Genomic DNA, 22,722 nt, shown 5'->3' with positions numbered 1-22,722 from the left:
AAAGAAATTGAATGATTGTGTAAGACTAACGGCGAAACAAAGAGGTAGGAGAAAAATCAAAAAGAGCCTAAGCAACCAAACTCGAATGAAATGAAGTCTTCAGAAGAAATCTTTGATATTGAAATATCAATAGAGGATCACGTGTTGGTTGTTGCTCCAAAATAGAGGGATATCATTGTTCCTCACATGAATGCCAAACCTTCTTCCATCTGAGTGAGTTTCCAAGCTAAAAACTATGAGCTTAAGACTCATAATCTAAATAGCCTTCCATTGTTTTATGGTAGCCATCTAAAGACGCTTTAGCTTTCATCAAGAAGTTCTTCTTTATTGTCTCTCTGCCCCCTCCCAATGAGCTAACTGATGATGAATTTCTCATGTACTACTTCACTCACTGCCTTCATGACTGCTAGTGAGTGGCTTTTGAACTTGTCTAAAGAATCTCTCACTACATGGGAGTAGGTATATGACACATTTATGTCTAGGTTCTACTTGCTACATTATACTAAAGAATTATGTGACAAGATATTCAATTTCTCCTAATTGCCAAGGGAGCCATTCAATGAAGTTCGAGAACAATATAACACCCTATTAAAGCAATGCCCCCACTATGGCTTTGTCCTTTGATGATAATTGACAAATTTTATAAAGGGCTAATCACGGCTTACCAGAACCTAGCAAACAAAGTTGATGGCTATGGAAGAGAGACAACAACAGACCAGTTGATGAACATTTATGAACGTTTGGCTAGGAACTTAAGGTAGAAAGATGACGGTGGGAGAAGAGTCTAGACTCATCAAGTAAACTCTAACTTTGCTATTGCTACTCAATTACAAGACCTTAACAAGAATATCCATAACTTAATTTCTAATGTTATTCCTTCTACTTATTTTATTCTTATTAATTCTGCTAATATATCTTATGGCTCCTTACATGGTAATTATGGCAATCAATTGCAGAGACCCGCTTTATGGATGCCAACCAGAACCAAAGAAGGAGTCAAGGTAGATCTTACAACCCCTTTGGCAACACATACAATAAAGGTTAGAAGGACCACCCAAACTTTCAATAAAACACTAGAGAAGGCACCAAGCTAATGAAAATTGAGCAATCTTTGGCTCCGCCCCATCAACCCTTTAACATTGATGAAAAGCTTAATAAATTGGAGGATATGATCTCAAGGCTATTCATAGCTTATATGATTGTACTTAAAAACATGGAGGCATAACATCATGCCATCATTAAAAGCCTGGAGACACAACATCAAGTGGCCATCCCCAAATAAACCAATTAGTTAACATATTATCTAAACATCTATAAGGTCAACTACAAAGCAACACTAAAGTTAACCCTAAATAGTTGTAGAATTTCCTAATTTACTACTAGACTTTATAGTAAATTCACTGATTACCATGGTAATAATTAGGAATTATTTGTCTTAGTCACCTTATTGTGGCAAAAAGAAAACAATTACAGTTAAATAAAACTAATCATAGTAGTAAAGAAAAGACTCAGGTTTAAAGTCTACTATGATTATTTAATTTAATATAAAATATGTCATAAACAGTGCAAATACACAAATTATTAGGATCTCAAAAGATCAACACAAACCAATATATAATAAACATATGAATTAACATAAATTAGAGTTGTAAGTTTTTAGAAGCAAGGGATATCAATTTGTTTGAAAACCTAGTTTATTAAAAGGGATAAAAAATGACTTCTTTCAATCATAAGAGCATTTGGCGTAGCTTACACATATCCTGCTGTGCCATGACCTTGTTGTGTGCAACAATACACACGCCTACATGGTAGCACATTACATAGGCACTAGGATAGCATGGTGCTATCACATGAGCAACTATTAGGAGTGAATATCATCACACCTTGAACCAACATTTGATGTCCAAAAGGGAGGATTTAGGTAAATCTAAAGAATTCAAATAGCAAAAAAAGATATTGACACCGATTTCACCTTTTACAATACCACAATTCATAATATTAGACACCTCGTCACACAATTATATCATTTACACATTTAATCTATGAGGGTGTCCACATTAACCTTATTCCAATAACACACACCACAACCTTGATTAAACCCTAAAGGACATAGGATAACTTGCAACAAACCATCACAACAATATATATATATATATATATATCCAACCTAATTCACAATTTCAAATCTCAACTTTAATCATCAAAATGTAAAGGGAGAGATATCCAATATAGTAATTTCCACACAAACATAATTGAAGTTAACAAAATAATTATCAACATACTTGTATCAGTATTTAGACCCTTAACAGACAATCACAGCTCATACAACAAGCTTAAGGCACTAAATATAACTAGTTAGATAATAACAATATGCAATGGTGCAAGTAATACAAAATGAATATCCTAAGTTAGCAACAAAGTCATCATCATTATATTACACAAAGGAATAAATAGAGACAGAGGTTACATAGTAAGAATCTTGGATTCCTAAGCCTCAAACGCTTTTCCTTTTTCCTTGCCAGAGCTAGTGCCTATAAAAATATATATATAAGGGGTGAGTATAAATACTTAGTAACCATAGAAAACTCTAAATCATGCACATGCAAGGTAGATCAATAAGAGCATGCAAGAAAACATTAGGAAACACGGTAAGACAAATAGTATACTATCATGATATATAAGTATCATATCTCATGGTACAACTAAATGCATGATCTTAAACTTCTTATCTCCTCTTTTTATTGCTGACCGAATATATGGGCTAATAATTCAATAGGACTATGTCTATATGACTGGACTAGTCTAAACTCTCTAATCATGAGGAGATACTCGGCCAAAGATTTCTCGCCCAATCTTGGATGATGATTCTCCCAATTCTTGAATCCATTAGGGTGTTGCAATACCCCGTGCCACATTTAGTCCAGGGTGATATAAAAGGGCAAAGATCAAGGCATCTACGCTTACGCCCAATTAGGGTAAGATTCAGGAAGACCTAACCATGATCACTACACTCAGTCTAGGGTGAGTTATATGGTTCCACATGGAAAGAAATCACTACTCCGCTTAGGGTATCCTCTTGCCTAAATCATGCACAATTTATTATCATGCAAAACTCACACCACAATAAATTCAAACATGCATAGAGTATTATACTTGATGGTTGCAAGAATGCATTAATAATTCACCATTTCCTCATCCTAATATATGCACATGATCATCATAAAACTAGTCATCCATATAACATTTTTGGCATGTTAAAATTTGGTTGGAGATAAGTAAAACCCAATTTCATATGTTTCTAGAACCATAATCAAGTTTATAATTAATTAGGTTCATATTAAATCATTAATAAAATATCCTAAATTAACTAATACGAGAGGGGTGAGAAATTTGTGACCCAAGATAAGTTAAAAAAATTAACTTCATTGAATTAGCTTTATTGAAAGTTGCGTGAGAATAAAATTTAAAACAAATCAGCTTCAAATTTAAAATTTGTAGAAATCAGTTGTGTAAGAAAAGAGTTTTATTCACACAAAACAGAAAGAAAACTTTTTACACAGAATTCGAAATTTATACAGCCTAGTGTGCAAAAGAGGAAAAAAGACAAATAGAAAGAGAGATAAAAAAAAAAAAGAATAGAATGGTAGAATAGACAGAATGGACAGAGCATTTATTGGGTATACATTTTGAATTTTGACACCTAGAGGGACGAAGGGAGAGGATAAAAGCTGGGAAGCCGGATGAAAGCTAATGCAATGTGAAAAAAAAAAAAAATGCTTTGACCAATGGATTTCATGGAGAGACCAATCGATAACATGAATTCCCTCCACCGTCGAAAGAGTACAATGGATCCAAGCTTCACACAGTGAAAATCGAAAGAAATGTAGGATAAAAGAGTGTCTGTCCCATATAAGGCGCGGACTGTTCTTGTACTTCGGCAATGACATGAGAAATTCCCAAAACACCGTTAACCTTCTTCCAATTTTGAAAGAGATGTGGAGGAATTAAAATTGATATCTCTATAAAATGCCCAAAATAGCCCCAGTTATTGTTCATAAAAGCAATTTTTTGGAAAAGATTTTCATAATATATAGCTATATACTAATCTAGTAGAAGGTAATTAGAACATCTTATAAACGATTGTCACTATAAATAAAGTAAGGTAATTAACTGAATTAAAATAATCTATTTTGGTGGGTGAATCCTAATCTCTAGTGCTCATTTGATTGGTTGGTTCATTGTTTTCACTGCTTTTATCATTTTTCTCATTTATTTAAATTAGTTATTAAATTCTTTTTAAAAAATCTCATTTGCTTTTATAAATAATAGAAATTACTATTTTTTTTGGGTTCGACTATAAAAATACTCTAAAATTATTACCATACTAATCCCGGATATTTATAGGAGCAATCAAAAAACTCGACTTATTTATAGTGAACTATTTTTAATAAACAAAAATTACTAGGAAACTTCTTCGACTTTCGCTTTGCCGATTACCTTTTGAATTGCTCTCAATAATTAATCTATATATAAATATATATATATATATATATCTATATTAATTCGCAATGATTGCTGTTTTTCCAAGCGTGAAAACCCAATTTCACTTCCCTTTTCACACATGTAATGTTTTCTTTCAGAGGGTGAAAGTTTTGGTGCATGTTCGGATAACTAAATTATTCAATTATAAAGGTTAAAAATCATGATTTTATGAAACTAGTATGTGGCCCGTGCGTCTCACAGGATGCAAAAATTTTAAAAATAATTTAAAAAATAATGATATTTGCTTAAAACTAAGAATAAATTGCCTTTAAATAAAAATGATTAACTCATAAATTACATTTAGATATATTACAAAAACCAAAATGTAATAATATGACAATGCATAATGATAAAAGTCATAAACACAACTTAATGCCTTATTCAATGATTAGTGTGACTCATATCTTATCTCAAGAACTCAATCTCTATTATTATTATTAATCACAAAAATAAAAACCAATGTGTTCTAAAAGTAATGCCTCCACAATCCATAATGAACAAATTCATATATTTAAAGTAAATAATGAAATTATAAAATGCATCTATAAGGATTTTGTTTTTCAATATGCTAAGAATTTATGACATATACTTCACTTATACCATTTACGAGTGAGCTTCAAAATCATAATCACTCAGTTCAATCTTACTTCTCGTTTGGTTGACCCACTCTCATGCTTTATCTTTTTTTTCAACTTGCTCTCCTAATTTGAGAGCCTATCCAAAAAGCATTAAAATCAATATTCAGGCAATAATGATTCATATCAAATAAGTTGGTTTCACTTTTGATAGAAAAAACCTAATGACATGAAACTTTTTTCTCTTAAACATCTTGAATTGAGTTGGCATCTAGCATAATGAAGGAGAAAACTTGATATGTTGTTGAAAAACCTAATACTTGAATGTCAGAGAATCACATTTTTGTTGAAGTATGAATTTCAGGTATTTTATTCTTGTTCTAAAAGTCTATCTCGTTGCAGTTTTTTCCCAACAATTCCTTTTATAAGAGCCTTATTGTACTGTAACCTTAAAGCTTATTGTAGAAACAAATTGAATAGCAATAAAAAAAACGTATGGTTCTTACAATTAAGTATATGTTGGGGAAATTACTTATGAATATGGCATAGAATGAATATTTCATTAAGAAAGCTAACCTTATTTACATCATGCTCTGTCAAAATGACATTTGGGTCTCTATATGCATTAATCACGTTGTTAAGAAATAAAGATCAATCATGAGAAGAGCTTGAATATCCTTTCTCCAAATTTTCTAGTGTCTTGAACAATGTCAACAACTTGCCCCCCTTATCTACATATCAAAACATGCTTTGTAGCTTTTCCACTAATCTCTCACCCTCTTCACACAAAAACCATCACAACTTTGGGTGCTTCATAGCTTTCATCTTGTCAATCATGTTCCTTTAGATCCTGCAATTATGCTGAGCAGGGAGAGTAAGCAAAGGAATGATAATACGGGAAAATACCCTTTGATTTTTGTGTCTTTTATTAAAAAAAATGGGTTAGGATTCTAAAAACTAAATGTGGGAGCGATATGTGATGATTGCATTGAAACTATTTTGCTTGAAAACTGTAAATGGGAGTGGTCTTTGTTAGTTGAGTGGGGAAGTTATGAAAATTAAAATTTCTCCTTATTTTAAAAATTTAATTTTAAAATTGGAAATAAGAAGTTTGGAAGATATGATAGTGGGAAGTTTTCAGGTGGAGGGAGTAGTTATGATAGCGGAGAAATTTTTGGGGTATAGGGGAAGTTATAACATTTGATTTTTTATTTTATTTTTTTGTATATTTAAAAATATTAAATTTAAATAACATTTAGGAAGTTATAATTAAAGTAGATAGATTATGAAATCTGAAAAATCAGGAGAAATACCTCAAATTTAAACATATAAATTAGATTATTTTATAAAAGATAAGTAAAATCGGATGTAGGCAATGGTATAATGTTTGATTTTTTTTTTTAATTTTCTTCATGGTGGAGACTTTTTCTTATATATTTTAAAAATATTAAATCTAGATAACATTTAGGAAGTTATGGTTAAAGTGGATAGATTGTGGAACCTGAAAATTAGGAGAAATATAAGAAAACTTGAAATATATAAATTACCCATTTTATATAACATAATTAAAATCGGGTTTAGGGAGAGTTATAATGTTTGATTTTTTTTAAGTCTTTTCATGGTAGATACCTTTTTATATATTAAAAATATTAAATTTAAATAACATTTAGAAAGTCATGATTATTCATTTATTTAGGAAGCTAGGAAGTTATGATTAAAATGGATAGATTATGGAATCTGAAAATCTAAAAAATATAAAAAATTTAAAATATATAAATTAGGTTGTTTTATATAACATTATTAAAATCAGCGTGGCTCTTTAAAATCACAGCATTTTATAAATTAGACATTTGTCAAAATTAGAAGGTAAATTTATATTATTCTATATTAGAGTGATAAATTTAATATAATAAAAATGACTGTTAGATTTTGTCAATCTTGATTCTAATTATTAAATGACAAGTTGCTTGTTGTCAATATATTTTAGTAACAATAAAATAATTTATTTTAGTAAAATATAAATGGGGAGTTGAGATAATGGAGAGATGTTTGGAGATGAGATAGTTTTATTATCTATTTTAAAAATTTAAAATAAAAATAAATAAAGTAAAATAGCGTCAAGGACACATCACATGTGTTGTCATTGGATGTTGATTGCGATTCTACTTTTTTAGGAAGTTGAGATAATGAGGAGAGATACTTGAAGGTATGGTAGTTTTATTTATTTTTAAAAATTAAAAATTAAAAAATAGATCAAACACAAAATAAGGGACACATGTCTTCGTTAGATGCGGCTTACAACTATGCTCCTTTAAGAAATTGAGATAATAGGGAAATATTTGAGGGTAAGGTAGTTTTATCTATTTTTAAAAATTTAAAATTAAAAATAAATTTAACAAAATACAATTAGGGATACATGTTGTCATAAGATGTTGCTTGTAGTTTTTACTTATATATATATATATATATATAGATATATCCAAACACATTTTTTTCATGTCAAAATTAATTATGAATTTAAAATCATGGTTTTATTAAACGGACAAGAGTTATCTACTTAGCCTTCTTTACTTAGTATATTTATATCAAATCAAATCATGACATGTGGATCTTTATGTATTAATTTGATTAATAGCAAGAATTTATTATAGAAAAATAATTTACAAAATATCACATATCTTGATTTAATTGGATATAAGCACATTATGTATATAAAGCAAAGTATATAGTTTTTCCCTTCTCAAAAAATTCAAATACAAATGATATTGACAAAATCAATTAAAATTCAAAACCATAATTTTCTTAAAAATATCCAAACACATCTATAAATACCAAAATTAATTATGAACTAAAAAGCATGATTTGTAAAATATTTTATATGATTTTTAGATAAATTTTTAGAAATGTATAATTGAAAAGTTGAATTAAAAAATAGGTAATAATAGCTCATAAAATAGTTGTAGTTTTAGATTCATAATTAATTTTGACATATATATGAGTGTTGGACTGATTTTAAGAAAATCGTGATTTTGAGTTTATAATTGATTTAGTATATATAATAAGTATTTGAATATTTTAATAAAAAATAATTTTAAATTCATAATTAATTTTAATATATAACAGGTGTTTGGATATAAACAATGGTTTTAGGTGATTTTCAATTTTGCTTTTTATTTTTACTTTTCAATTCTACTTTTCAATTTCGATTAAAATAAATTTTACTAATCAATTTTATAAATCAATTACATACTATACAAAAAATTAATTATATTTAAAATTAATCATATTAATTAATTTTTTATAATTAATTTTTTCTAATGAAAATCCAAATGGGCCCAGGTGTTTATATATTTTTAAAAAAACATGATTTTAGGTTCAAAATTTATTTTAGTATGTATAATGGGTGTTTGAATATTTTTTAAAAAAATAATTTTAAATACATAATTAATTTTAATATTAATAGAGATGTTTGTATAAATTTTTATAAAATCATAGTTTTAACTTCTAAGATTGATTAAGAGATCATGCAACCAGGCATCACGCAACAGGCCGGGAAAATGAAATTCAAGCTCAATATACTATTAATTATATATCAATCATGTCTGACAAAGACAGCAAGCACAACAAGTAGGGGGAAAAAAAAAGCCCAAGAGTAAACCCAATGTGACTCTGACTCTTTCAAGTCAAAAAAAAAAAAACCCCCCAATATGACTCCTGAGTTGCAGCTCCCATGTTTTATGTTACAGATACCATTTATTAATTCATATCTCTTTTCTCAATGTGTATATCCTCATGCAAAATATTCCTCATATTTTAATAGAATAAATTTTAAATAAATAATGTATCTTAACAATAATCTTTCTCAAATTTAAGATACACTTGAATTTGTAACAACTTGTGTTGCTTAATTTTAACAGAATAAATCTCAATAAATTATGTGTCTCAACGAGCTTGATATGATAATTGACTAATATTAGCCCAATATACTATTCATTGTATTTCAATTGTCACTGACAAGACAGTTTAGCACAACAAGTAGATACTCAAAAGGAAAAATGATAATAAAATAATCCTTTCAAATTATGTAAATAATATTTTAATAGATCAAAATGTCATAATTTTTTTAAAGTCTCTAAAGCTTTAATATCATTAAAGAATTAATATAAATAATAAAATACTCTTAATTTAAATATCAATTGTCATTTACAAGTTTTGTTCTAAGATTCACAACTTTTCTTCTTAAAATTACAATAATTCAAGAGTAATTCGCAAGTTTGCATTTGAAATCTTGATATTTTTCAAATGTTACAAATATTAATTGCCATTCATAGGTTTTGTTTAAGATTTATAACTTTTTTTCTTAAAATTGTAAAAAAAATCTTTAAATATTACAAATATCAATTGTTACAAAATCACTGTATAAGAAAAGATATATTGTTTTAACATGATTCATATTGTTACAATAGACATTCCACATCTAAATGATTACAACATTCTAAATATCAAGGGCTAAATCTTCCTCCTACCACCAAGGACCAATCATCCTCCAAGAAGGCTACAAACTTCTAAAAGGGAGGCACAATTTCAAAACAAAAAGATTTATCATTGTTTGTTATGCCATCAACCAAGTCACACACTCAAGATCTGTAGGAATACTAATCCAAGCTAGGATGTGGATATGACATCTTTTCTATGTTTATTTTGTGAATTCATTTGCCTTTGTCTCGTACAATTTGCAAGGATAAATAATGATTTTTTGAATTGTGAATATGGTATAATTGAAACATCTTATGTATAAAAGAAGATTCAACCCCACATATATTTTTGTCAAAAGGGTTAATAAAAGTTATAGATCACATATGTTGGGTAGTCTACCAAGGTTATGTAACTGATAACAAAACATTATATAGTTATCATTTCTTAAGGTTTTCCTGTCGTTTAAAATTGATGGAACTTGTTATTTCTTTTGAATTAAAGTGATAATTCATTTTGGTTGACTTAGTTAATTTTGTAAGATACTGATAAACTACAATTTTTTATTGCATTCTTTGATTTTAAGAAAAAAATTGTGAATTTTAGAATAAAACTTGTGAATAGAAATTGATATTTAAATTAAAAGTAATTTAATTATTTATATTAATTTGTTAATGATATAAAAGTCTCTAAAAAATTCAACAAAATTATAGCATTTTAAAAAATTAAAATATCATTTACATAATTTAATGCATTATATTGTCATATTTCCTACTAAAAAAAGAAACAACAAAAACAATAACAAAAGCCCAAGAGTAAACCCAATATGACTTTTGAGATGCAGCTACCATATTTTATGTTACAGATACCATTTATTAATTCATATCTCTTTCCTCAATAATATATATATATATATATATCATCATACGAAATATTCCTCATATTTTAATAGAATATATCTCAATAAATAATATGTTTTAGTAATAATTTCTCTCAAATTTAAGATACACTTGAATTGTTAACAACTTGCATTGCTTAATTTTAACAAAATAAATCTCAATAGATTATATATCTTGACATTTGATATGATAATTGACTAATATTAGGATATTTGTCTTTACGGATGACGAGGCTATTTAGCTTTAGCAGCTTAGAAGAAAATGGTGAAAAGAAAATTAATTATTGAAAAGTAGCTAGCAGGTGAACAAGATTATTAGTGTTCATACAAAGGAAAATACAAGAGATAAACGATGATTATGTCAAGATAATTTTATTTATACTGCTCGCATGCTTTTATAAATGTATAGTTTTGACTAACCATTTGGAGGAATTAAAGAAATGGATTTTGTGAGAGTATTATATGACGACTTTGATATTTCTCAGTCTCTGAATAATTAATTAACGTTAATTAGGATTTGTTTCACAGGCAGGGTTGCCGTTAGCTTTGAAAACGGATAAGAGTACCAAATGGGATGAACTAAATATGAATGCACAATTATGTGTAGTCATTCTAAATAAGATATTAATTAAAAGTGATTCATTATGATTCTTGGGGAAATGAACCAATAATGCACAATTTCTTATTTCGTTGGGTTTGACTCTACTTTTGTCTCTACCAGCATCTCATCTACTCCTTCCTTTAGAAAAAATATAGGACATTTTAATTTAATCAAATTGTACACATAATAAATTAGTTAATTATGTTGAATTAATATTATTTTTTTATATTTTTTTATATTTTATAAACATATAACCTTATAAAAATGCTTTATATCTTTAACTGGAGGGGTAATTCTTTAAGTCATTGTTGGCTTGCTCCTCCACAAGGAAAATATTCTCACCAAATATATGATATTTTCTAGGAGTCCCATTAATTCCAAAAATATATGACAATGAGTCAAGTTTTATATAAATTTTTTCATTATACTCTTATTTTATTATATTCTACCCAAATAATTAATAAGGGTGTTTTGAATAAGTTAAATATTATATTTATTCAATTCTAAGGGTATAGTTGAAAATATGTGAAAATTTTTAGAAATCAATTTTAATCAATTTTTTTTAAAAAGTGTAAATTAATTAAGAATAACTTATATTATGATCTAGAAGGGTATAAATAAAGTTCATAACTCATATACAGAGAAAAAGGCTAGTCATTTTTATCAATAAGAGTAAGTTTTCTTTAACAATTTCTTAAATTCATTGGATTGGACTCCACTTTTGTGTTTACCACCCCTCCTTTAAAATATATAAGACATTTTAATTTAATCAAATTATACTTATAATAAGTTAGTTAATTATCTTTAAATTAACACTATCTTTTATATTTATCTATATTTTGTGAACATATAACTTCATAAAAAATTCGTGATATCTTTAAACAGATCAAGGGTAATTTTTAAGTCATTGCTGGCTTGCTCCTCTTCAAGGAAATATATCTCGCCAAATATATAACATTTCCTAAAAGTTTGAAGTAATTCAAAATATAGGACATTGGGTTAAGTTTACACTGGGTCAAGTTTTATGTATATCTTTCATTATGATTGATGGGGAAAGGAACCAACAATGCACAATTTCTTAATTCATTGGGTTTGACTCCACTTTTGTCTCTACCACCCCTCCAGTGAAATATATAAGACATTTTAATTTAATCAAATTATATTTATAATAAGTTAGTTAACTATTTCTAAATTAATATTATCTTTTCATGTTTGCTTTATATTTTGTGAACATATAACTTTATAAAAAAAAATTCTTGATATCTTTAAACAGATCAGGGGTAATTTTTAAGTCATTGTTTGTTTGCACCCTCAAGGAATATATATCTCGCCAAATATATAACATTTCCTAAAAGTTTTCAAGTAATTCAAAATATAAAACATTGGGTTAAGTTTACATTAGATCAAGTTTTATGTATATCTTTCATTATGATTGATGGGGAAAGGAACCATTGATGCACAATTTTTTAATTCATTGGGTTTGACTCCACTTTTGTCTACCACCCCTCCAGTGAAATATATAAGACATTTTAATTAAATCAAATTATATTTATGATAAGTTAGTTAATGGTTTTTAAATTAATATTATCTTTTCATGTTTGCTTTATATTTTGTAAACATATAACTTCATAAAAAGTTCTTTATATCTTTAAACAAATTGGGGTCACAAACATATGACATTTTCTAAAGCCCTAAGTAATCCACAATATAAGATATTGGATCAAGTTATATATATAATTGGAAATGTGTGAAAAATTTTAGACAATCAAGATTTTAATAATTTTTTTAAAAAAATTAGTTAAAAATAATTTATATTATGATCTAGAGGGTATAGAATAATGTTCAGAAATCATATACAGAGGAAAAGGCCTACTGACTTTGTATTACTAACAGCAAATATGTTCACCCTCTTGATCACCTGGTGCTGGAGAGATGGATATTTTATGCCTACTTGCTCATGTTTTAAATATAAATTAAACTTAACAAATTTTACAATTATTAAGAAATGATAATTATATCTTAAAATTGTAAAAACATGTGATTTTTTGTAATTTTACTCTTCTTTACAATTAATAATCATAATAAGTTGTTGTTTTAAGAATTCAAGCATAATTAATAAACAAGGGTTAAAATTAAAAAAATAATTAACTACTCTAGCTTTGTTTTATATTAAAGGGAAAAATAAATTTTAAAATCTAAAGTACGGCATTCAATTTATATGCTATTTTAAAAATAATAAATATATACATATGAGCCCTTGCACGTCTGTGTGACTTGTGAGGGGGTAATTACATTTATATTATGCAATTTCACCATACTATGGGTTCAAAATTAAAATTTCTCCGACTTCATTCCTTAGGTGCTTATTGCTATATATAAATATAAAAATATATATATCTCCCATTTCTCTCTAGCTTTTGTGGTTCAGTGAAATCTGATCATAGCAGTGAGTTGAGGAGAACGTAAGATTCTGTTCTACGATGATCAAGTGACATATCTGTTATTCTTTTATTTTCTTTGGCAATTACTGATATGATTTCGTTGGTGCAGATGATATTCGAACACACCAACAAGAGATGGAAATTCCTGTCGGAGGAGAATCTTCCACAAGCTCTTCTACTTCTGATTCAACTCCAGAATGGAAATATGACGTTTTCTTGAGTTTTGCAGGAAAAGACACGCGTTTGAAGTTTACTGGTCACTTGTATGATGCTTTTAACAGAAGTGGGATAAATACTTTTAGGGACGATGTAGATCTTGAGAGAGGGGGAGTTATAAAAGATGATCTCTTTCAGGCAATTGAAGATTCTCTTTGTTCAGTTCTTTTATCTCTGAAAATTATGCAAATTCAACGTGGTGCTTGGATGAACTCCAGAAGATTCTGGAATCCAAAAAGAAATTTGGTCGACATGTTTTTTCCCATCTTCTATGATGTTGATCCAGCCGATGTAAGAAAACAACAAAACAGTTTTGGAAAAGCCTTGGCTGAACATGAAAAGGAATTTGGAAAAGATTCAGAGAAAGTGCGAAATTGGAAAATGTTTTATTTGAAATTGGCAGCTTGGCTGGCTGGGACACCAGGAGCAAGTGAGTTTTCTTTAACAATGAATTAATCATTCCATATTTATTTAGTTTAATTTATATAATTTTCTGCTGATCCTTTTTATTGCTTTGGTTCAAATGGTTGTGATGATTTTTATAGTCTTCCTATTTTGGTTAAACATAGTTTTGTAGGGAAATGACTAAAGTGTCCTCCAATTAATTTTTTTTGCAACTTGACTTGTTATTTTAATAGCATTATTTGCTAACTCAATAAATGAACTTGTTATAGTACATATTTTGTATATTCAATATTATTTTGTTACAACATGCAGCAGACTTGTTAAAACTATAACTTAACTTGTTCTTATAGTAATATTACTACTTGTTTGAAACTTTAGTCATTAAAAAAATTAATTGGAGGACATTTTAATCATTTTTATGCGAAACATGATTTCAATTTAATTGTATGTTCTACACTCTAGCATAATTTTAGAATTATTTGGGATTAATTTGAAATTAAGTCACATCTCTGGTCTTGTAATAAAATCCTCTTCTATATTAGTTGAATAAGCTGAATTGTATATTATAACAAATTGAATATTTGTAAACAAAGTTTGTAAAATTTAATCAATAAATGTACATCCACGAATAAAACGAACTGCGGATAAGTTGATGTTTTTTGGAAAATTATCACATTTTTCATTTTAATGGGCAAATGGATCAATTCATGCTTGCTTGCCAACAAAGTCAGAAATATAGGCTAATCTAGACCATACTGGTTGGAAAAAAATATGGATTGAGTTAAGTGCCAACCATTTTTAATATGGGTTGAAAAAATCTAAATGCGTCAATTCACCAATCCATTTATTACACCTAAATCAGAAGTTATAATATATGATATGTCATGCAAAAAATTTACATTGTAAATGTGTGAGATTGATCAATTCTATCATGATTCATTTTAAACTTGCGTTTTATCTTATGAAGGGTTTTGGTGCCAAAACTCCCTCTATTTTTTTTTTATTTTTGTAAAATATGGTTGACTTGGCTAACCCTAACCCATTAAGATTAGTTCATTTGGTTCAAGAGTTATCAAGTACAAACCAAAAAAATCCATTTTTATATGTGTCAATTTTTATTCACCTGACCCTTGCAACATGTTATTTGGGACAATCCATATAACCTAACTTATATTTTAGGCTGTACTCATTAATTCACTTTACACTTAATTATCCATGTCCTGGACTCCTAGTTGTGGACTTCATATTTTATGAAAATTTAATAACAATGCACAATTATATCAAAATAACGTATTGCTGCTTTAGTGAACTATATTGTCTTATTTTATCATAACTATATGTTACTCATGTTAAACAATGTTCAATTATTTTGTAGGCATGAAGCAGATCTTATAACAATATAGTTGAAGTGGTATGGATTTATTTATGTTCCAAGTCACCATCTTTTGATAATAATCTAATTGGAATTGATTCAAAAATTGGTGATATGATGCCATATTTGGAGATTGGGTTGGATGAGGTTCTTTTTGTTGGAATATGGGGCATTGGTGGTGTTGGTAAAACAACTCTTGCAAGAGCTATTTTTGAAAAAATCTCTCAAAATTTGGAATGCATTGCTTTATTAACAATGTGAAAGAAATTTCAAAAACAAGAGAAGGCCAAATTTCTTTGCAGAAAAAGCTTCTTTCTGACCTCAAAATAAAAAACTTGGAAATTTATGATGTGAGTGATGGAAAGAACAAAATACGCGACCGAGCTCGCAATATAAAGCTTCTTCTCATCCTTGATGATGTAGATGATGTGAGTCAACTAGTGAATTGGCTGAAAGTCCAATGTGGTTTGGTAAAGGAAGTAGAATAATTATAACAACAAGAGATCGCCACTTGCTCACCTCCTCTAGAGTGCAAAGAATATATGAGATGAAAACCATGAAAGAAGATGAATCTCTTCAACTCTTTTCTAACAAAGCATTCGACAAAAATCACCCTGAAGATGATTATTTGGAGCTGTCAAAATTTGTGGTTGAATACACAGGAGGTCTTCCCTTGGCACTTGATATTTTGGGTACTTTTCTTTATAGAAGAAGTATGGCCGAGTGGACAGATGCTTTGGATAGGTTGAAGCAAAATCCAGATGATAAAATTCTTCAGGTGCTTGAAATAAGTTATGATGGGTTAAATGAGGAAGAAAAGACAGTATTTCTAGATATTGCTTGTTTTTTCAGAGGATGGAAGAAAGATGAAGTAACCCAAATTTTGGAAAGTTGTGATCTTCACCCAACAATAGGAATAAAAGTTTTGATTGAAAAAACTTTACTTGTTGAAATGGAAGATCATCTTGGAGGCTGCATTTTAGAGATGCATGATTTACTTCAACAATTGGGTAGGCATATTATTGGTCGAGAATCTAACAATGTTCACGAGCGTAGCAGGTTGTGGTTGTCAGAGGACATCGAGCAAGTATTGAAAAGTAACACAAGTAAGTGCCTTGTTTCTAAATATCTAAATTTTGTAGGAATAAATATAATGCTTTTTAAATGGTTTACTTGCTTATAGTTTCATGTTATTTTCCTGGTAATTGACAAATATTTTTATTAGGGATCACAAGAAATAAAAGCTATTGTTCCGGTTGGAACTCAATATCCAGTTGAAGTACATAAAGAAGCCTTTTCAAGTATGAGTAATATTAGATTACTCATAATAAGGGGAGGTATTTTCGTGGTAGTCTCAGGTGCCTTCCTAGTTCATTAAAATTTCTTGGGTGGAACCATTTTCCTTTAGAAGATCTCCCGCTTGAAACTCCATCATTGGATAAACTAGTTGCTATTAAAATGACTCATAGCAAAATAAAGCGACTTTGGAATGGAGTACTGGTGAGATCGATTATTCATGCATTATATTGTTTATCTCAATGTTGTTTTCATTGATAAATTGATTTCTAAGGCTGATTTCCAATGCTCTTTTTTTTTTTCCTTGACCAGTCTATGAAAAAGTTGAAGCATATTGATCTATCCCATTCTCGTGATTTGAATGAAACACCAGACTTCTCAGGAGCTCCAAATTTAGAATATTTAATCCTTGTTAGGTGCTCATCCCTTGTAAGGGTTCATCCCTCACTTGGAGAGTTAAAAAAGCTTGTTCGTGTGAACTTGAGTGATTGCTATCGTCTACAATATCTACCAAGAAAGCTGAAAGCAGAATCTTTGATAGAGTTAAATCTTAGTTGGTGCTTTGAAGTTGCAGTGCTCCCAGAGTTTGGGAAAGGAATGAAAAGTTTATCCTTGCTTGATGCAAGCAGTGCTTCTGTAACTAGACTTCCTGAATCATTTAGACACCTAACTGGTCTTAAAGAGTTGAATTTGAGTCATTGCAACTTTCGTGATGAATCAATCTTTGATCATTTTGGAAATTTATCATCACTAGTTATATTGGATTTAGGAGGAAACAGTGCTTTTGTTTAATTTACCAGCAGGTTGCTTCTCTAGTCTTTGTCGACTTCTCTATCTTTTTCTGGATAATTGCAGCAGGCTTAAGTCACTACCTAAGCTTCCACCCCGGCTAATTCGATTGGATGCTATGCTTTGTGATTCAATGGAATCTGTAACTGATGATCAATTATGGAATTGGTTGCATCACTTGACCATAAGGCATGTTTGTCTAACTACAATCCATTTTTCGATTTGTGTATTTCTTTTAACCATATACATATACATATACATGACATGACTATTCTTTCATTACAGTATCGTAGTCGAGCTAAATATGAGAGTTCATTGCTCAATAAAATTGAGGTAAGTCTATGTCTTTTTAGTTTTTTTTTTTTTTTACATTCTCACTTTATAGGTAACTACTGTTCATAATAGCGTTGATGTTGGATGCAGTCAGAACATCTTCCTCAAAGAGATTTTTTTGCAATTTTTCCCGGATGTGACATCCCATCATGGTTTCCAAATAAAGAGCATATCATTACTAGCGCTAAATCTTATGATGATGATCCTTCGGATGAATGTGTAATAAAGGTGGACATACCTCAAAATTTTAATGCAAGTGAATGGTCAGGAATTGTTGTATGCCTCAGTGTATCAAGATATGACTATTATAAGATATATGAAGATGGGGTTAGAGAAAGTTTTGGTGATGAGACGTGCTGGATTTCGTGGAGTAGTAAAGCTCTTGAAGATGATGATTATATTTACAAAGGATGGGATCATTGTTTCCAAGTAATTTACCATCCTGACAAAGAAGATTTATACGAGCGTGGTCATGGATTCTATTCGGATGGTACTGAAGTGGTTGGATACCTCTGTGTAATGGTGTTAGAATTAAATGAAAAAACATGTTGGCAACATCTAAGAGCTCATAACAATTCAATTCTAATTAAAATTAGACTTCATAGGCCATACTTTGGTTGGGATTTCTGCATGTCAGGATGTGGATGGAGGGTGTTATGTAAAGAAGACATAGAACAGTGGTGCAACACCACCCATGATTCCAACAAATTAACTGAAGAAGTTGCAGAGGTTAACACTTCTCAGATCTTCCTTCCTAACTATGTCTTGTCAAGAACAATAGAGGTACGTGGGTCAAGTTAAGCCAAGGCAAGACACAAAAAGTGAAGAATATGTAATAATTACCTCTCTTCTTCATCTCTTCTAGTACAGTCCTGTTTATCATTTCCTTCTACTTTCACTCTGACCTTCAAAAAACATTCATTTAACAAGTTTTAATTTCATATTATTGGGACCATTCACAGGCGATTTGTAGAGCAAATACATCCATTATTGAAGATATCAAGTCAATGTTCCTCCATAGAATGCAATCCCATGGTTTGGTAATCTTGGAACAACCTATATTTGCACATTCATTTCTTCCTTTTCTTCTATTCGTTTTTATCATTCCGAAGTAATTATTAAGGGGGAACTATACCATATTTAAATTTAAATGAGAAAAAAAATCTTAAAATAAAAAATTTCACCGCTCTTTATTCCTTACTCTTTTTTTAAAAAGAAACCAAATAAATCAATTTCATATTTAGAACTCGCATGCACATTTTCGTATCTTTTTCAACAATCTCCTTGTTCAAAACATTCCTTTTGACCCTTGTTTTTGTTTCATCTTTCTTTCACGTTGGAAAGCAACATGATGCCTCCCCATGCTTAGAAAAGTAAAATAGGCCCCATTGGCAGCTTCCCTTACTAGCCATTCTTTTCTAATTTTGTACCATTGTTATGAAAACCGAATCAGACCTGCTAGTTGAAGTGGTACCTAATCTGATCCGGAACAAACAAAAAACTGACCAAACAAGAACCAGTCTCAGACTGGTGAGTAGTCAAAAACCAATGAACCGGACCATAATTTTAAGCCGGACAGGTAATAAAAAAACATGTGACTCAAAAAAAAAAAGAAAAAATTACATATAAATTTCACACAAGAGAATTAATTACCACAAGATTTATTAATAATTAAATTAAGGTCATTGATAACAAATTTCTTTTGTATGAGATTTTAATGTAATTCTCTTGACAAAATGGCAGCCAATTTTTTTTTTTTTTAAAATATGCCTTGGGTCCATGGCTCATTCAAGCTGTCACACAAAAGCAAGTTGTTTTAGGACTCATTTGGATATTTAACTTTTGACATTTGAGAAGGAATTTTGAGAATTTTAGAAAGTCAAAGTTGTTTGGTTTTCTAATTTTTTTCAAAGTCCAATTCAAAAAGCTCTTAAAAGTCCTTTTCCTCAACTTAATATGAAGAAGCTTTTGAAATGTGCTTTTAAAGCATAGCCTTCCCTTATTTTTTATATGACCATAATACTCATGATTTTTATATAAAAAAATTTCATGCAAGTTTTTGATAGATCAAATTAATAAAAGTTCAGTTCCCAACATTTTTTTTTGAAAAATATCACATAACTAGACATTATATTGACTAAACAATTAACTATGTTAATTTTTAATATTAATATTATTGAATTATTTATATAATTTTTGTTCAATACGTGAAACTTTATATTTTTTATTCTTATTATTTAACATATTAAATTTTGTGTTATTTTAATTTTTTCACATTTTTAAACATTTTCAATATATTACATTTGAATAAAAAATTTTAAATTATTATAAATCAATGTTCATTTTGATCATTACATACTCAAAAGCACAAATCATCATTAATTCAAATAACTTTTAATTTAATAAATTTACTTTTGAAAACATATATTCAAACATAAATTTCATTATAAAAACTGACTTTTTTTAAATTAACTTTTGCCAAATAAATTTTTAATAAATTAAAAACCAAATACACACTTAATGTCATCATTCCTTTCCATTATATAGATATGAGCGTGCCTCACTCCTCATCACCCAAGCAATGTCAGATTATTTCCCTCAACATGTATAGACTAGCCAATCCTTCCAACAAGTTTGCTTTTCCCTCCTCCTTATCTTTGTTCATTTTTTGTTAGTTCTTTATACTTATTTTTTTTATGTATGAACATCTCTTTTATCTCCATTCTTCCAATTATTTATCTATATTTTTATTTCATATAATATCATTTTAATTTGGTTATAATTTGCCTATCAAAAAATACTTAATCACCAACCTAAAAAACAAGCATGCACTTCTTTTTATCTCTTTTTTATTTGATTTTTTGGACTAATATTTATTTACATATCTTTTTAAACGTATTTAGTTCTTTGTTTCTTTTAAAAAATATGTGATCACCATCTCAAAAAAAATCAACAATGATTTTGAAACTTAAAAAAAAAGAAAAATAATTTAAACTGTTCTATAATATTTAACTATATCAATTTAATTACATTTGGTCCAACCGACGTAGTCTGACTATTAAACCATAAACCAATGCCTCAATCCATTCAATGCCCAATTCGGTTCTCATAATATTGCTTTGCACTCAAAGGGCTAGGGTTGTTTTTTTGAAGTATTCCTCTTCCATCTTATCTTGAAAATAAACTTTATAAACATGTTTTTCTATCACACAAATTATAAGCAAATTATCAAAATTTTTGGGAGTAAAAGGCTTCATGCAATTGACAAAAATTCACTACACAAACTGAGTTTACTATCATGCCCTAAAAATAAGGCATGACCGATATAAAATCTAAGAACAAAACTCATATCCTAAAAAGCCTCAACTTAACAAACTCTAATTTTTAAATTATGAAGATATCTAACAACCAATCAGACCATTTTTAGTGCAAATAGTAAGAATAATATATTTAATATTTTTGTAAAAGTCGTGACAAAACCTTTCCTAAAAATAGGGTTTCTCGAAAATTTTACAATAATATTTTTACACAAAATAACAATTAAGAGCTTAATTCTTGACATCAAACCAACAATGAAGATAATCAAATGAAGATCCTAACTATAGTCTATGTGAAGCATCTAAACATACTTTTAAAACATAATACATAAATTGCCTAATTACATTAAAGGAGGTATTTACAAAACAAATTTTCGCCTAGCTTAACAAAAAGTTTCTTAATGGTCAGCAGGATGCACAGTATCAATGACACTATTTGAGATCAAACAAATATTTTTCAGTGAATAACGTCCCAATTATAAAATTTTATAAGATTAAAATGAATAATTTACAACAGCTATGGAAATTAAAGATAAAGCAATTCAATATAATAAAATTTGTACATTTAAAATTAAAAAAATCTATACAACTTCAATAAAATGAACCTTTAGATCTTTAATGAAGCGGCGGCTCCAACATTTAGTCTTGACAAGTCAAATGGATTAAATAAATAAGTAAAAATAATACCATTTGTTAATTAAAAACATTTAGAATATAAAATCATCAGTTAATTTAAGAATTCATATTTTTGAAAATTTATCAAAACAATTCACAAATGTGGACATACAATTCATGAAATAACTAACTAAATACGGCTTATGCCATGAAGACAAACATGAACATAGTTTACGGGGGTAATACTAACCAAATGCAACCGAAGCCATAAAACAAATGTGGATAGACAGTTCACGAGGGTAATACTAACTAAACGTGACTCGAAGCCATGAAAACAAACACAAGTGTTAGCTCTATGAATAACAAACATGAGAGTAGAGCTCATGAAAATCAAACTAACTAGTCATTGACCATAGTACGCCAAGGGCTAACGGAAGTTCCATTAACAACTAGTGTTATGTATAATACCCCCTTCAAATTCATTTCAAACATGAGAGGATATCATAAATATAAAAATACAGTTTACATTTTCAAAGTCAAATTCACATGAATAATTTTAAGTAATAAAATATTATCAAAATAAAACTTTGTAACTAATATCCATGTTTGGGCATTTATGGAATAACCCAAAAATAATCACAAATTGATAAAATAATCTCATTAATTTTAAAAGTATCCTTCATCAGATAAAATAACACATATGCATACCATATTTCAAATATTCTTCAATATCACTTTATAAGTTTTCAAGACAAAATAATTTAACTAATAAAGTTATTTACGTAATATAATTGTTAATAAATGATCTACGAAAAAATATATATTGGAAAAGAATTTATTGATAAATCA

At 28.7% G+C, this 22,722-nt stretch overlaps 2 protein-coding genes across 2 annotated transcripts; both read left to right on the top strand.

Annotated features, from left to right (window-relative positions):
* Positions 1 to 13,511: 13,511 nt before the first annotated feature.
* Positions 13,512 to 19,134, top strand: LOC129285473 (uncharacterized). Its single transcript, XM_054921207.1, has 6 exons — positions 13,512 to 13,551; positions 13,640 to 14,176; positions 15,527 to 17,023; positions 17,132 to 17,797; positions 17,894 to 17,941; positions 18,032 to 19,134. The coding sequence occupies exons 4-6, from the start codon at positions 17,768 to 17,770 to the stop codon at positions 18,740 to 18,742; spliced, it is 789 nt and encodes a 262-aa protein (XP_054777182.1). The 5' UTR covers positions 13,512 to 13,551; positions 13,640 to 14,176; positions 15,527 to 17,023; positions 17,132 to 17,767; the 3' UTR covers positions 18,743 to 19,134.
* On the top strand, positions 16,080 to 17,611 carry LOC129286562 (disease resistance protein Roq1-like). Its single transcript, XM_054922505.1, has 4 exons — positions 16,080 to 16,610; positions 16,749 to 16,824; positions 16,932 to 17,023; positions 17,132 to 17,611. The coding sequence occupies exons 1-4, from the start codon at positions 16,080 to 16,082 to the stop codon at positions 17,609 to 17,611; spliced, it is 1,179 nt and encodes a 392-aa protein (XP_054778480.1).
* Positions 19,135 to 22,722: the final 3,588 nt, after the last annotated feature.

This window comes from Prosopis cineraria, unplaced genomic scaffold, assembly GCF_029017545.1.
Source record: "Prosopis cineraria cultivar Desert tree isolate PC_DT_omini unplaced genomic scaffold, ASM2901754v1 PC11, whole genome shotgun sequence".
Classification (NCBI taxonomy): Eukaryota; Viridiplantae; Streptophyta; class Magnoliopsida; order Fabales; family Fabaceae; genus Prosopis; species Prosopis cineraria.
The sequence above is the reverse complement of the archived record's forward strand: the minus strand, read 5'-3'. Positions and strand labels throughout refer to the sequence as shown.